This window comes from Oncorhynchus clarkii, chromosome 31 (genome assembly GCF_045791955.1).
Source record: "Oncorhynchus clarkii lewisi isolate Uvic-CL-2024 chromosome 31, UVic_Ocla_1.0, whole genome shotgun sequence".
In the NCBI taxonomy this organism is placed as follows: domain Eukaryota; kingdom Metazoa; phylum Chordata; class Actinopteri; order Salmoniformes; family Salmonidae; genus Oncorhynchus; species Oncorhynchus clarkii.
The window spans coordinates 4379417-4395683 of NC_092177.1; the positions used below are offsets into that span (position 1 = coordinate 4379417).

At 46.9% G+C, this 16267-nt stretch overlaps 2 protein-coding genes across 4 annotated transcripts in view; one reads left to right on the top strand and one right to left on the bottom strand.

Annotated features, from left to right (window-relative positions):
* Nucleotides 1–16267, top strand: part of LOC139390616 (catenin alpha-1) — a 234889-nt gene that overhangs the window by 98401 nt on the left and 120221 nt on the right. The gene's annotated exons all lie outside the window — the stretch shown is intronic.
* LOC139390949 (leucine-rich repeat transmembrane neuronal protein 2-like) lies at nucleotides 10863–13811 on the bottom strand. Its single transcript, XM_071138380.1, has 2 exons — nucleotides 13315–13811; nucleotides 10863–12541 (listed from the first exon to the last, which is right to left on the bottom strand). Exons 1-2 carry the CDS (start codon nucleotides 13316–13318, stop codon nucleotides 10869–10871), a joined length of 1677 nt encoding a protein of 558 aa, XP_070994481.1. The 5' UTR covers nucleotides 13319–13811; the 3' UTR covers nucleotides 10863–10868.

Sequence of the window (16267 nt, forward strand, 5' to 3'; positions counted from 1 at the left end):
ACCTCCCGGTCGCGGCCGGTTACGACAGAGCCTGGGCGCGAACCCAGAGTCTCTGGTGGCACAGCTGGCGCTGCAGTACAGCGCCCTTAACCACTGCGCCACCCGGGAGGCCCGGCGTGCCTTTTCTGTATGTTGCTATTTGCATAATAACAAAGTTAACCAGCACATTGAGATTGATAACACGAGGTGGAGGCAGCAGCTGAGACGATTAATTGTCTAAGAAAATTGAGGAGAGCGCAAACCCCAACTTCATTTAGATCTATAATCAATAACCTAACTGTTGAATGTGCCTAGCTTTAATGAGCCCTCCATATATCTACAGGAATAACACAGATCCTCAATCTGTTGCATGTTTGTTTAATAGTGAGCACCAAGCCTCACGTAACGGCATAATGTCGGATAAAGCACTTTCACAGATTCGGCTGTTTTTTAATCTTTGCAATGCTGTAATAAAGGTTTTACATTTTGTTTTCGTTAGAACAGACTGCTGTTACTTTATAATTTATTTAGTGTTTACACTGTTCCAAACAGGCGCAACAATGATATTGTAATCCAACGGCATCTGTTTGTCACACATAGTATGCACACAGCTCTCACTCCTATACCCTTTTCTTGACCTCGTTGTTATGATCATCATGTCCCGTCTATTTGATGTCAATGTAAATAGTCTGGGTGGCCATTTGGATTAATTGTTCAGCAGTCGTATGTCTTGGGGGGGTAGAAGCTGTAAAGGAGCCTTTTGGTCCTAGACTTGGCGCTCCGGTACCACTTGTAGCAAAGAAAAATTTGACTTGGGTGACTGGAGTCTCAGACAATTTTATGGGCTTCCTCTTACACCGCCTAATTATATAGGTCCTGGATGGCAGGAGGCTTGGCCCCAGTGATGTACTGGGCCGTACACACTACCCTCTGTAGCAACTTATGGTCAGATGCCAAGCAGTTGCCATACCATTCAGGATGCTCTCGAAGGTGCAGCTGTAGAACTTTTTGAGGATCTGAGGACCCCATGCCAACTCTTTTCAGTCTCCTGAGCGGGAAAAGGTTTTGTTGTGCCCTCTTCATGAATGTCTTGATGTGTTTGGACCATGGTAGTTTGTTGGTGATGTGGACACCAAGGAACTTAACTCTCTACCCGCTCCACTACAGCCCCGTCGATGTTAATCGGGGCCTTTTCAGCCCTCCTTTTCCTGTAGTCCACGATCAACTCCTTTGTCTTGCTCACATTGAGGGAGAGGTTGATGTCCTGGCACCACACTGCCAGCTCTTATTGTTGTCAGTGATCAGGTCTACCACTGTTGTGTCGTCAGCAAACTTAAGGATGGTGTTGGTGTTATTTTTGGCCACGCAGTTGTGGGTGAAAAGGGAGTTCAGGAGGGGACTAAGTACACACCCTTGAGGGGCTCCAGTGTTGAGGATCAGCATGGCAGATGTGTTGTTGCCTACCCTTACCACCTGGGGGCGGCCCGTCAGGAAGTCCAGGATCCAGTTGCAGAGGGAGGTGTTTAGTCCCAGGGTCCTTAGCTTAGTCATGAGTTTCGTGGGCACTATGGTGTTGGAACGCTGAGCTGTAGTCAATGAACAGCATTCTCACATAAGTGTTCCTTTTGTCCAGGTGGGAAAGGGCAGTGTGGAGTGTGATTGAGATTGTCATCTGTGGATCTGTTGAGGCGGTATGCGAATTGGAGTGAGTCTAGAGTGTCCGGGAGGATGCTGTTGATGTGAGCCATGACCAACCTTTCAAAGCACTTCATGGCTACAGATGTGAGTGCTACCGGGGCGGTAATAATTTAGGCCGTTTACCCTCGCTTTCTTGGGCACAGGCAGTATGGTGGTCTGCTTTAAACATGTAGGTATTACAGACTCAGTCAGGGAGAGGTTGAACATGTCAGTGAAGACACTTGCCAGTTGGTCCGTGCATGCTTTGAGTACACTTCCTGGTAATCCGTCTGGTCCTGCGGCTTTGTGAACGTTGACCTGTTTAAATGTCTTGTTCACATCGGCTACCGAGAGCGTGATAACATCGTCATCCGGAACAGCTGGTGCTGAAGTGTTTTAGTTTAAATAACAAATGGATCTTTGAATAATTAGCCTAAACAATAAATAATTACAAATTCACAAATGCATTAAACCTATTTTAGTCTGCTGTAAAAAAAAGGCTTCATATATATTTTAAAAAATCATAATATTTTTTTAGTTAGAAGAGAAATCTGGTCCCGTTAGTGTTTTACACTGTTGGAAATGTTCAGAAATAACATTTGTAATCCAACTTCAACTGTTTGGCACACATAATACTCACACAACGCTTGCTCCTATACTCTCCCTTTTATCTGGATCTCTAGTAGCTTCCACAATGAAGTCAAATGTCTTCCACACATCAGCCTTGAACCCACCTTGATTTAGAGTTATTATTGTTATTATTATTATTATTATTATTATTATTATATATATATATTTTTTTTTTCATGTCCTCCGCATCCATTTTGTTATTACTGTGTTGGGAGTTTGTTAGAACCTATTTGTTGTTGTTGTGATTATGATGGGCTATAGGTCAGACAACATGCATGCGATGCTTACATTCAAGGGTTGAGTGAATAATGTTTTTCCTAAAAAAATTAGGAATTTCGGTTAGAACTTTTCAGTCAGAAATTAGTTAGAAATTAAATGACTAAAATGATGGTGCAGCTTCAGCAATCAACACTGTGCTGTGGTACATTTTTTGCTGCAGTAGGTAGGGAGGAGAGCGAGATGACGTGCACCAGTTACACAGGCACTTGCTGCCATTTTCACGTTTTTTAATGTGACCATCGGGCTCTTAAGTCATTTGTCTTTAATTCAATCAAACCAAACAAGGGAAATGAAGATATATGATTGGAGGATTCTGTTGGACTAGATTACCATGCTGTGATATGATTGGAGAGTTCTGTTGGACTAGATTACCATGCTGTGATATGATTGGAGGATTCTGTTGGACTAGATTACCATGCTGTGATATGATTGGAGAGTTTTGTTGGACTAGATTACCATGCTGTGATATGATTGGAGAGTTCTGTTGGACTAGATCACCATGCTGTGATATGATTGGAGAGTTCTGTTAGACTAGATCACCATGCTGTGATATGATTGGAGAGTTCTGTTGGACTAGATCACCATGCTGTGATATGATTGGAGAGTTCTGTTGGACTAGATCACCATGCTGTGATATGATTGGAGAGTTCTGTTAGACTAGATCACCATGCTGTGATATGATTGGAGAGTTCTGTTGGACTAGATCACCATGCTGTGATATGATTGGAGAGTTCTGTTGGACTAGATCACCATGCTGTGATATGATTGGAGAGTTCTGTTGGACTAGATCACCATGCCAACTCTTGGTTGGGGTTGGAAACTGTACGGATGGTTTAAGAATCACCAAGACAGACTGTTTGAAAATGGACAAGGGTATATTAAGTGCCACTTAATTAAAACCAGTTCTCATGGGTGCCGGGAAATCAGACCAAACAATTTAATTCTAACCATTTTTATTTAAATATATGTTTTAAGAAAAAAAATATTTTTTTCAGTTTTGCCACGTCTTACCCACTTTATAGATATTAAATTGTACATTTTACAATACAGAAGGAAAAGGGAAGGGAAGAGAAAAGCATTCATTTGGCACAGAGGTTATGGGGGGGGGGGTAGGTGGAGTGGGGGTAGGGCTTCAGAGTATGGCAAGATAACAACCCCCCAAAAAAACTAACTTGACAGAGCCAGAATGTGAAAATGGAGGCATATTTCTACAAATTGTGTTAATTTCAATCATTTTTAAAACCAGCTGTTATCTTTAACCGTGAGATGTCAATTGTTTGCAAACGCCTCCCCCCCCAAAAATATAGTACTATTCAGTCTCTCCTGTCCCTCTTATCCATTCTTGGGCCGTAATTTAGAAAATAAGGCTTCTGTTTTTATCTGGATGACATGACTGAAGTCAGCTGGGACTGGTTTCTTGGAACATGCAAGACGTTTTTGAATGGATAACAACACAGTTCTTACCCTTGATGAAAAAAAATAAAATCTAAAGGAGTTTTTTTGAGACATGAAAATGGGAATTAACATGACATGGCTTAGTTTGGAGAAACTACAATGGAACAACAATTTGAGGACTTCAAAAACCGTTTGAGTTGTGTGACTGACTGAAACAGTCCGCTGCAATGTGGATGGATGTTTTGAACAACTGTTGCCTCCTGCTTGGCTCTGCTCTGCTGGTAAGATCTAGTTCCGGCTCGGCTCTGCTGGTAAGATCTAGTTCCGGCTCGGCTCTGCTGGTAAGATCTAGTTCCGGCTCGGCTCTGCTGGTAAGATCTAGTTCCGGCTCGGCTCTGCTGGTAAGATCTAGTTCCGGCTCGGCTCTGCTGGTAAGATCTAGTTCCGGCTCGGCTCTGCTGGTAAGATCTAGTTCCGGCTCGGCTCTGCTCTGCTGGTAAGACCTAGTTCCGGCCCGGCTCGGCTCTGCTGGTAAGACCTAGTTCCGGCCCGGCTCGGCTCTGCTGGTAAGACCTAGTTCCGGCCCGGCTCGGCTCTGCTGGTAAGACCTAGTTCCGGCCCGGCTCGGCTCTGCTGGTAAGACCTAGTTCCGGCCCGGCCCGGCTCGGCTCTGCTGGTAAGACCTAGTTCCGGCCCGGCCCGGCTCGGCTCTGCTGGTAAGACCTAGTTCCGGCCCGGCCCGGCTCGGCTCTGCTGGTAAGACCTAGTTCCGGCCCGGCCCGGCTCGGCTCTGCTGGTAAGACCTAGTTCCGGCCCGGCCCGGCTCGGCTCTGCTGGTAAGACCTAGTTCCGGCCCGGCCCGGCTCGGCTCTGCTGGTAAGACCTAGTTCCTGCCCGGCTCGGCTCTGCTGGTAAGACCTAGTTCCTGCCCGGCTCGGCTCTGCTGGTAAGACCTAGCTCCGGCCCGGCTCGGCTCTGCTGGTAAGACCTAGCTCCGGCCCGGCTCGGCTCTGCTGGTAAGACCTAGTTCCGGCCCGGCTCGGCTCTGCTGGTAAGACCTAGTTCCTGCCCGGCTCGGCTCTGCTGGTAAGACCTAGTTCCTGCCCGGCTCGGCTCTGCTGGTAAGACCTAGTTCCTGCCCGGCTCGGCTCTGCTGGTAAGACCTAGTTCCTGCCCGGCTCGGCTCTGCTGGTAAGACCTAGTTCCGGCCCGGCTCGGCTCTGCTGGTAAGACCTAGTTCCTGCCCGGCTCGGCTCTGCTGGTAAGACCTAGTTCCTGCCCGGCTCGGCTCTGCTGGTAAGACCTAGTTCCTGCCCGGCTCGGCTCTGCTGGTAAGACCTAGTTCCTGCCCGGCTCGGCTCTGCTGGTAAGACCTAGTTCCGGCCCGGCTCGGCTCTGCTGGTAAGACCTAGTTCCTACTCGGCTCTGACTGCGTCCCAAATGGCACCCTATTCCCTTAAGAAGTCAACATTGTCCAAAATAGTGAACTATTAAGGGTATATGGTACGACTCTCCTCTCCCCGCCATTAGATTTGTCTTGTAGAGCACTGGAATAATGTTCATGATCTGATTTTTAATTCAACCAATAAGAACTTAAGCCTATTTTGTCCCGCTCTCTTTCCTGGATGTCGTCAGCGTGTTTAGGACTCCTAGTGAGACCACGTCATTGTTGACAGTGTATAGGACTGCATCCCAAATGGCACACCTTACTTTATAGTCCACTACTTATGAAAAAGCATTGGGTTAGCTTGGCCCCGTTAGCTTGGCCCCGGCCTGTTTCAACACAGTTGACACTTCATAGCGCCCTCTAGGAACCATCCTTCCTCACCTCCCAGTCACTTAAATCATGAATCTCTCAATCTATTCTGAAACAGTTCCAGTCTTTGTAGAAGGACAACTTCAAAATGCTCCTGTCTTCTAATAGGAGTTGACCAGAACTCTGAGCCTGTGGCAATTCCTAAACTGTCATATTTAACTTTGGCTCACTCCCCCTCTCTTGCTTTCATTTTCATTGATTAAAAATATCTATTTTGGGTTGATTTTAGTTTTTGTAGGAGGGGAGCAGTAATTGGTTTTGATGCCACATTGCCAAGGTGATTTTTACCTCTCCTCTCCCCATGTTGTCCTAAGGTGATGTTTACCTCTCCTCTCCCTATGTTGTCCCAAGGTGATTTTTACCTCTCCTCTCCCCATGTTGTCCCAAGGTGATGTTTACCTCTCCTCTCCCTATGTTGTCCCAAGGTGATGTTTACCTCTCCTCTCCCCATGTTGTCCCAAGGTGATGTTTACCTCTCCTCTCCCCATGTTGTCCCAAGGTGATTTTTACCTCTCCTCTCCCCATGTTGTCCCAAGGTGATGTTTACCTCTCCTCTCCCCATGTTGTCCCAAGGTGATGTTTACCTCTCCTCTCCCTATGTTGTCCCAAGGTGATGTTTACCTCTCCTCTCCCTATGTTGTCCCAAGGTGATGTTTACCTCTCCTCTCCCTATGTTGTCCCAAGGTGATTTTTACCTCTCCTCTCCCCATGTTGTCCCAAGGTGATGTTTACCTCTCCTCTCCCTATGTTGTCCCAAGGTGATGTTTACCTCTCCTCTCCCCATGTTGTCCCAAGGTGATGTTTACCTCTCCTCTCCCCATGTTGTCCCAAGGTGATTTTTACCTCTCCTCTCCCCATGTTGTCCCAAGGTGATGTTTACCTCTCCTCTCCCCATGTTGTCCCAAGGTGATGTTTACCTCTCCTCTCCCTATGTTGTCCCAAGGTGATGTTTACCTCTCCTCTCCCTATGTTGTCCCAAGGTGATGTTTACCTCTCCTCTCCCTATGTTGTCCCAAGGTGATGTTTACCTCTCCTCTCCCTATGTTGTCCCAAGGTGATGTTTACCTCTCCTCTCCCTATGTTGTCCCAAGGTGATGTTTACCTCTCCTCTCCCTATGTTGTCCCAAGGTGATGTTTACCTCTCCTCTCCCCATGTTGTCCCATCCCCAAGGTGATGTCATGGTTTGTCCCAAATGACACTCTCTCCTATATAGTGCACTACTTTTAACCACAACCCTTATGACACTGGTCTGGTGCACCGTGTACTGGATAACCCCATAGAATAACATGACCTGTCCTGTTGGTCTTAGCCCCATAGAATATCATGGCCTGTCCTGTGGATCTTAGCCCCATAGAATATCATGGCCTGTCCTGTGGATCTTAGCCCCATAGAATTACATGACCTGTCCTGTTGATCTTAACCCCATAGAATATCATGACCTGTAGATCTTAACCCCATAGAATAACATGACCTGTCCTGTGGATCTTAGCCCCATAGAATAACATTAACCGCTCAGAAGGATTCCCTTAGATAAGCCGAGGCATAAACCCCCAAATATCCCTCCTCCCCTCAACTCTCTTCCTTCTCTCTCCCTCCTTGTGCCCTCTCTCTCCCTGCCCCCTACCTTGTAAAAGGAGCACAAAAAGACCTGCAGATGAATGGGGGAGGGAGAGGAGCTGCAGTGGCGGCTGCTTTAGTCTGATGCTAATGCACATCCTCTCTGTGCTGCATACCAATGTGTCCTAAACCTGCCTCTCAGCCGCCTCCTGCCTGAGCCCCAGCCTCAGCCGCGCTCCTCTCCCCTCTGTTTGCTTATCACAGGAGCTACATTCTCTCTCATGGGAGATTTTCTACAGTTTACAGTTTAACATAAAGCCGTGCGGGGTAATTATCTAGTCAACCCCCCCCCCCCCCCCCCCCCCCTCTTCTTTCTGCCTGTTTTTCTTCCTCTTCTTTCTGCCTGTTTTTCCTCCCTCTCTCTCATCCTTTCTTTCCAAAGAAGGGAAATGTCAGCCTGGCTTGACGATCTCTCACAAGAGCATATGGAGTTAAATGATATGGAGTTAAATGTCCTTGCTGGCTGTGTTGAGGGAAGGATGTTCTTACCAACTGTTTGAATGGCCGTCTGACTGGCAGCCGTGACCATCTAAAATTTCTGCTGGATCGCTGGTGTGGGCGACAGAATATTAATTTTATTTTTTTTGCCTTTCCTTAATTGGTTCAATGTTGACGCTGTCCGAGCTGATTAGAGTCTGTGAAGCTGCGACGTAAGGCTGGCTAGCTGGGACTTCTAACGCCACTGGGTCTCCTCCCTGAGACAAATGTATTTTTTTTTTTCAGGATGAGAGACACTGTGCAGAGCAGAACATATTTTTTTCCATTGTTCACTATTACGGTCTCTGTACGAGCTAGATATCCCCTACTACCTCTCCAGAAACTTATTCTGTGTGTGTGTGGGGGTGTGTATATTGCATCAGTAAAAACGGCAGTAGACCAGAAGGTTCTGCTGCGGCTATCGATACTGTCTGCGGGCCGTCATACTGATCTCTTTTTTAATACCGACCGCTGAGGATGAATGTTTTACATGTTAATTGTCTGATACATCTCCACTACAAGTTCCATCTCGGGCTGCAGACGGTTTGGCTAAGCAGGTACCCGCAGGCAAATTGGACATTAACCTTTTCACGGACAGTGCTAAGCTTTTAGCTTCTAATGGGAGGCAATGGCCTTTTATTGAATCAAATGAAAGCCTGAAACAAGAAGGCTATCGTGGGTGTTCACTGACCAGAATAGAAAGGTCCTGTTTGGATCCAGAGACAGAAAGAGAGACAGAGAGAGAGAGAGACAGAGAGACAGAGAGAGAGACAGAGAGAGAGAGACAGAGAGAGACAGAGAGAGAGACAGAGAGAGAGACAGAGAGAGAGACAGAGAGAGAGACAGAGAGAGAGACAGAGAGAGAGACAGAGAGAGAGACAGAGAGAGAGACAGAGAGAGAGACAGAGAGAGAGACAGAGAGAGAGACACAGAGAGAGAGACACAGAGAGAGAGACACAGAGAGAGAGACACAGAGAGAGAGACACAGAGAGAGAGACACAGAGAGAGAGACACAGAGAGAGAGACACAGAGAGAGAGACACAGAGAGAGAGACACAGAGAGAGAGACACAGAGAGAGACAGAGAGAGGAAATGCACATTTTTGAAATATAAATATAAGCCAAGTAATGTTTATCAGATTAGATGTTCTGTTGGAGATTTAATTCAGATTGTGACATAAATAAAACATTTATTCAATATTCATAGTAATTTACAAAAAAAAAAAAAAAAACGTAACAAATGTGAAAAAAAATAAAAAAAATGCTTTTAATTGAATAACCAAAACCCCGTTTGAATCACTTCTGTACCAACACGTGATTGTGATAGTAACATACTGTGGCTACCGTGCATCTTTAAAACCTGTCATTATAATCCACGGTCCTTTCCGCCACGGATTCCCCTTGATAATGATATCATGATATAGACCATCTATTTGTATCTGTGTCTTGATAATGATATCATGATATATACCACCATCTATTTGTATCTGTGTCTTGATAATATCATGATATAGACAACCATCTATTTGTATCTGTGTCTTGATAATGATATCGTGATATAGACCATCTATTTGTATCTGTGTCTTGATAATGATATCATGATATAGACCATCTATTTGTATCTGTGTCTTGATAATGATATCATATAGACCACCATCTATTTGTATCTGTGTCTTGATAATGATATCATGATATAGACCACCTATTTGTATCTGTGTCTTGATAATGATATCATGATATAGACCACCATCTATTTGTATCTGTGTCTTGATAATGATATCATGATATAGACCACCTATTTGTATCTGTGTCTTGATAATGATATCATGATATAGACCATCTATTTGTATCTGTGTCTTGATAATGATATCATGATATAGACCATCTATTTGTATCTGTGTCTTGATAATGATATCATGATATAGACCACCATCTATTTGTATCTGTGTCTTGATAATGATATCATGATATAGACCACCTATTTGTATCTGTTTCTTGGTAATGATATCATGATATAGACCACCATCTATTTGTATCTGTGTCTTGATAATGATATCATGATATAGACCATCTATTTGTATCTGTGTCTTGATAATGATATCATGATATAGACCTCCGTCTATTTGTATCTGTGTCTTGATAATGATATCATGATATAGACCATCTATTTGTATCTGTGTCTTGATAATGATATCATGATATAGACCATCTATTTGTATCTGTGTCTTGATAATATCATGATATAGACAACCATCTATTTGTATCTGTGTCTTGATAATATCATGATATAGACAACCATCTATTTGTATCTGTGTCTTGATAATGATATCATGATATAGACCATCTATTTGTATCTGTGTCTTGATAATGATATCATGATATAGACCTCCGTCTATTTGTATCTGTGTCTTGATAATGATATCATGATATAGACCATCTATTTGTATCTGTGTCTTGATAATGATATCATGATATAGACCATCTATTTGTATCTGTGTCTTGATAATGATATCATGATATAGACCATCTATTTGTATCTGTCTTGATAATGATATCATGATATAGACCTCCGGCTATTTGTATCTGTGCCGTCTCTTAGTAAGAGGATCAGTCTACAGATGTTTTGGCAAAAAAATAAAAAATGATCCGTGCTGCGGAAAGTGACTAATAACAATGTGGTGATAAATCACTACCGTTTTCCCTTTTTTTTTAAGACTGATTGCCCACAGCTTGATATGAACATTCATATAAAAATAAATGGTGACTATATCTACTACGTCCTCATCAGTCTCGTCACTGTTCATTTCCACCAGCCATCAACTCTCGCACTCAATACACTAATCTCATTGATTTCTCAAAGCTAGCGAGTAGAAATTATGCTTTTTTTTTTTTTTTTTGTAAACTGGGGGGGGGGGGGGGGGGGGAAAGAGGCAAAAAAATAAAACCCTGTATTTAGAATGGTAAACAGCCCATATGCTGCTGCAGAAGGAATACATAGTTTACACTTCACACTCTTTGTAAGGCAGCTGTTGACACTTGCACTGCCCGTAGCCGTTGATGATAACCAGCGCTCCCTCCTCGTGGCTGGGCTCGTACTCGTTATAGGGTACCTGCGTGGCCAGGTCCGCCATTTGCTGCCGCTGCTGGGTCCTCATCTGGCGGCGGTTCTGCATGGCCGAGCACTGGCGTATCCTGCGCATGGTAGGAGGGCAGCACTTCCGCGAGATGAACACAACGAAAATGATGAGGAAGAATGTAAACAGAAGGACCATAGTTCCAATGATCACCCTCTGGGTTAGGACCGTGTTGTCAGTCTCCGAGAAGTCCTCCGTGACTCCCAGCTCTCCGCCCTCCACTGTCGTGGCGGAGGTTGCCAAGGCGGTTGCCAGGGCGGTGCGCGGCGTGGTGGTCGTTGTCATTATGGTCGTAAAGCGCCCAAAATCCACATAGAAGTCCTGCGTTGGTGCCTGCTGCATTATTCCAAACAGCGAGCTGGTGACCTCCACGGTTGTGCCTGTCGACGTGTCCGTGGCCATCGACAATGTGTTTGTGGTCAAGACGACCGGTGGCGGCGCCGTAAAATTTGGGCAAAGTTGGAATCCATAAACGGCATCCAGTATCTCCTCGCCCTGGGCGTACTCGGGGGTGTGACACAGGATAGAGTGTTCCCACCTCCCCTTGAAGGTGCTAAGCCAAGTGGCCAGCGAGCAGATCCCTTTGGTACATTCCCAAAGGTTGCTGGACAGCCCCACGGTACCTAGAGACCGCCACATATCCAAGACCAGAGGGTCCAGGCTGCCTAGCTTGTTGTTATCCAATAGGAGGATCTTCAGGTTGGGCAGCGTCTCGAACACGTCCGGGGTCAGCACCCGGATCTCGTTCCCCGTGAGGTCCATCTTCTCCAGCGTGTTCCAGGTCCACTCCATGTTGCAGGTCAGGTTGGAGATCTTGTTCCACTGCAGATAAAGGAACTGCAGAGCCACCAGGCGGGGGAAGTGGGCCAGGTTGATCTTAGTCAGCTGGTTGTGTTCCAAGTGGAGTTCTCTAAGCTTTATGAGGCCAGCGAAACCGTTCCGGGCCAGGCTTCGCAGCCGGTTGTTGGACAGACCCAGGTACTCAAGGCTGCGGCAGTCCCAGAAGGCCCGGACGGGGGTGGTGCGCAGCGAGTTGGAGCGCAGGTGGAGGATCTGCAGCTTGCGGAGGCCATGGAACAGCTCAGGCTCCAGCGCAGTCATCAGGTTGAAGGACAGATCTAAGATCTGTAGGTTGATGAGGTGGATGAAGGTTGTGTTTGGCAGCGTTGTGATCCGGTTGGAGCTCAGGTTGAGGTCTTTGAGTTTGTAGAGCCCCTGGAAGGCGTCCTCCTGCACTGTGGTGATCTGGTTGTGGTCCAGGTGGAGCCAGGTGAGCTGGGAGAAGCCATAGAACTGGTCCGGGCTCAGTTCAGCGATGCTGTTGTGGCGGAGCGATAACCCCAGGGCCCCCCTGTCAACGCCGTCCGGGGGCGCCTCCAGTCCTTGGGTGTCGCAGTAGAACTGCTGGTCTTCACAACGGCATTTCTGGGGGCAGGTTGTGCATGACGCAGGAGACGGCAGGCACAGCAGCACGCTGAACACACACAGGCACAATGCCGTTGGTGCAGGTCCCACCAATGGCCACCTTGAATGGAAACCTGGGGGGTTTAAAGATAAGAAAATCAACCAATGGGAGGAAATGCTGATCTCTGCAGAGCACTTATTGCTAATCTGTGGTGGTAAATTTAAAAAAAAAAAGAAAAATGATACTCCCCTCTCCCTCTTGCTCTGCCTACATGACCCCTCCCCTACCCCCTCAGTATTCCAGAATTTCACATATTATCGATCACATATCATCACTGCTATGAGCGTTCTGAGTTTACTTGGATGACGAGCGAGGAAGGAAGGACGGGAGGGAGGTTAAGGAAACAATCCTCTCAGAAACACACAACAGTTCGTCTCTGTTACATGTTCATGTATTTATACATGAAGCAGTGATGTAGAGGTCTTCTCACCCTCCATTCAGGTCATCGGTTTATGATCAGACAGAAGAATACCTGCAGGTTGTTAATTAATCATTTCTTTCCCCCATCTCTCTGCTTCTAGAATCATTATACCTTTTGATTCAATTAATATTTTACGTTTTTCTTTTCATATATAATTTTAGTTTACGCTCAGCATTCTTTAAGAATTGGCATGGAGATAATATTTTTCTCCCCCCCCCGCCCCCCGGCACTGTTATACAACATGTCAGTTGGTCGTATAATTTTATAACAAATCAAGACTTGACTTCCCCCCCAAATGAAAAGGCAAAGAAGAGGAGGATGACATTGAAAGTATATAGAACAACCCTATTAACCCTTAGTCCCGCCTTTTTCACTCTTGTTTCCTATTCATGTCCAGACTCTCTGGATAAAAGTGAATAACTTACCCATTCTTTTGTGCACGTCGGAGGCTGCATTCAACTGTCCTTTTCCACAGCGGACTCCCGAAGCAGCCAGAAGGAACACAAAGGGAGAAAAGAAAAGCCCTTTTGAGGCACAAAAGGAACCGGGCTCTTCTCTTGCTGAAGTAATGAAGTGGCGGCGTTGCTCTTGAGCCCTCCCAATTGAAACAAAATCACAAATCCCATGTCCCTGGTTGATTATGTTGTCGGGTCCTAGTTGTGATCTTCCCCTCTGGCGTTTTTTAATCACACATTATCCAAAGGGCTGTTTTTTTTTTTTTTTTTTTTTTTGGTATCTTCGTTTTTAGTTGATTTGCTGCCAAAGCTCCCTGGCTCTAAACACTGTTTCCTCGTATTCCTTCCCTCCTCCTTCCACACTGCAATGATGTCAGCTCAATTGGTTAATTGAGTATCAAATAGTGCCCCTCTTGGCTGAGAGGTGGTGGTGTGGGGGGGGGGTCCTCTCCATCCCCTAGTCGTCCTGCCCCTAACTTGTTGATGGCAGGGATACCCGGCAGGCAGAGAGCCGTTGGGTTGGTCGGTCCGTGGTGACCAGCACAGCCTACTGCAGCGATCAGTATGTTGGAGGGAGCAACTCTCCTCCTACGGGCTCTGGGCGTCCCGAGCAGCCAGCTAACGACGCAGAGAGAAAAGACGAGCGGAAAGCCAGGGATGTTATTCTGAGCTTTTGTTGCAGCCACTCACCACTACAGAGTGGTGGCAGCCTGGCGTCGAACATCAGTGCTGTTTCTCTCTCTCTCTTTCTCGCTCTCGCTCTCTCTCGCTCTCGCTCTCTCTCTCGCTCTTTCTCGTTTTCTCTACTTCTCTCTCTCTCTCTCGTTTTCTCTACTGCTGTCTCTTGCTCACTCGTTTGCTTTCTGCCTTGCACACTTGCGCACAGTGCTCACGAGCCTCATTCCTCCTCTCCCTCTCCATGTCTTTTTGTTTTTGTTGTCTTCCTTCGTTTCCGCTGACTCGTCACCATCAGAATATTGATATTGCCAACGTGTTGCGGCAGCTTCCTGTTGGAACCAACCAGGACTAAATCTGAACCTGCCTGTTGTCTGACCGTGTGTGTGTGTGTGTGTGTGTGTGTGTGTGTATATTTAAATGTGCGCACGCTAGACACAAATTAAATAGAATTATTAAACAAATGGGCCTTTTTATGATTCCCTGGACTCCTAGAGGAGGGAGGGAGGGAGGGAGGCAGAGCAGTTGAAATATGCTGCAAAGCCCCCTTGGTTGAACTGAGCAGGAGGTGGCTATGCTGTAGTCTGATTGGAGGGAAGAGTGTGATACATCATTCACGTCTATCCACAGGGCACTGCTTTCATTTAGAGTATCGGGCTTGCTGACGTATGGGCAGCCGCTCTGTACTTCAATGAGATTGGTTTGGAACGGTGTAGTGGGGGCAGGGGCGAATTCCAACCACCTGTTGTATTTGGTGTTCGGCTGAGAAGTGGATTCTGATTAGTGGTTTGGTTGCGGGGGGGGGGGTCTGGTCTGGCTAGTTGTCTCCATTCATGTTTTGACTCAGTTCAGCAACTTGGAAGGAGGCGGCCGCGTCACCAGTGACGTGAGTTGTCTCTTCTTTCTCCCTCTTTCAACGTACGTCTTTCTCACTTCCTTTCCGAACCTTCGTCCTCCCTCTGTCTCTCTCTCTCTCTCCCTCTGTCACTCTCTCTCTGTATCTCTCTCTCTGTAACTCTGTCTCTATCTCTTGCTCTCTCCCTCCCTCTGTATCGCAACAGTAAGAAAGACTCCTCTTGCTCTCCATAATGTTTGATGTAATGGTGTGTTCAGACTGGACCAGCTCCAGACAGACTCTATCATGTTTGATGTAATGTTGTGTTCAGACTGGACCAGCTCCAGACAGACTCTCCATAATGTTTGATGTAATGGTGTGTTCAGACTGGACCAGCTCCAGACAGACTCTATAATGTTTGATGTAATGGTGTGTTCAGACTGGACCAGCTCCAGACCAAAGATAAGCCAACTGTCGCTTCCCTCCTCCTTCCCCCATATTTTCCTGTCTTCTCTTATTGGGGGAGATATGATTGAGCTGGTGTTCCCTTTCTCCTCCTTCCCCATCCCTTCTCCTCTCTCTCCTCCTCTCTGTGGAGGAGGGTCTCCTCTCCTGTGTTCTAGATGCCAACCTGTTAGCTCAGTGGTGAGGTCTCCTCTCCTGTGTTCTAGATGCCAACCTGTTCGCTCAGTGGTGATGACTGTGTGTGTGATACATCAACTCGATTTGTTGTGATAGTAGTAGGTGGGTCCGAGACAGAACACCCCAATCCCCCTCTATCCCACCAGCCTCCCCATCTATCCCACCAGCCTCCCCCTCTATCCCACCAGCCTCTCCATCTATCCCACCAGCCTCTCCATCTATCCCACCAGCCTCTCCATCTATCCCACCAGCCTCCCCCTCTATCCCACCAGCCTCTCCATCTATCCCACCAGCCTCTCCATCTATCCCACCAGCCTCTCCATCTATCCCACCGCCTCTCCATCTATCCCACCAGCCTCCCCCTCTATCCCACCAGCCTCCCCCTCTATCCCACCAGCCTCTCCATCTATCCCACCAGCCTCCCCCTCTATCCCACCAGCCTCCCCCTCTATCCCACCAGCCTCTCCATCTATCCCACCAGCCTCCCCCTCTATCCCACCAGCCTCTCCATCTATCCCACCAGCCTCCCCCTCTATCCCACCAGCCTCCCCCTCTATCCCACCAGCCTCCCCCTCTATCCCACCAGCCTCCCCATCTATCCCACCAACCTCTCCATCTATCCCACCAGCCTCTCCATCTATCCCACCAGCCTCTCCATCTATCCCACCAGCCTCTCCATCTATCCCACCAGCCTCTCCATCTATCCCACCAGCCTCCCCCTCTATCCCACCAGCCTCCCCCTCTATCCCACCAGCCTCCCCCTCTATCCCA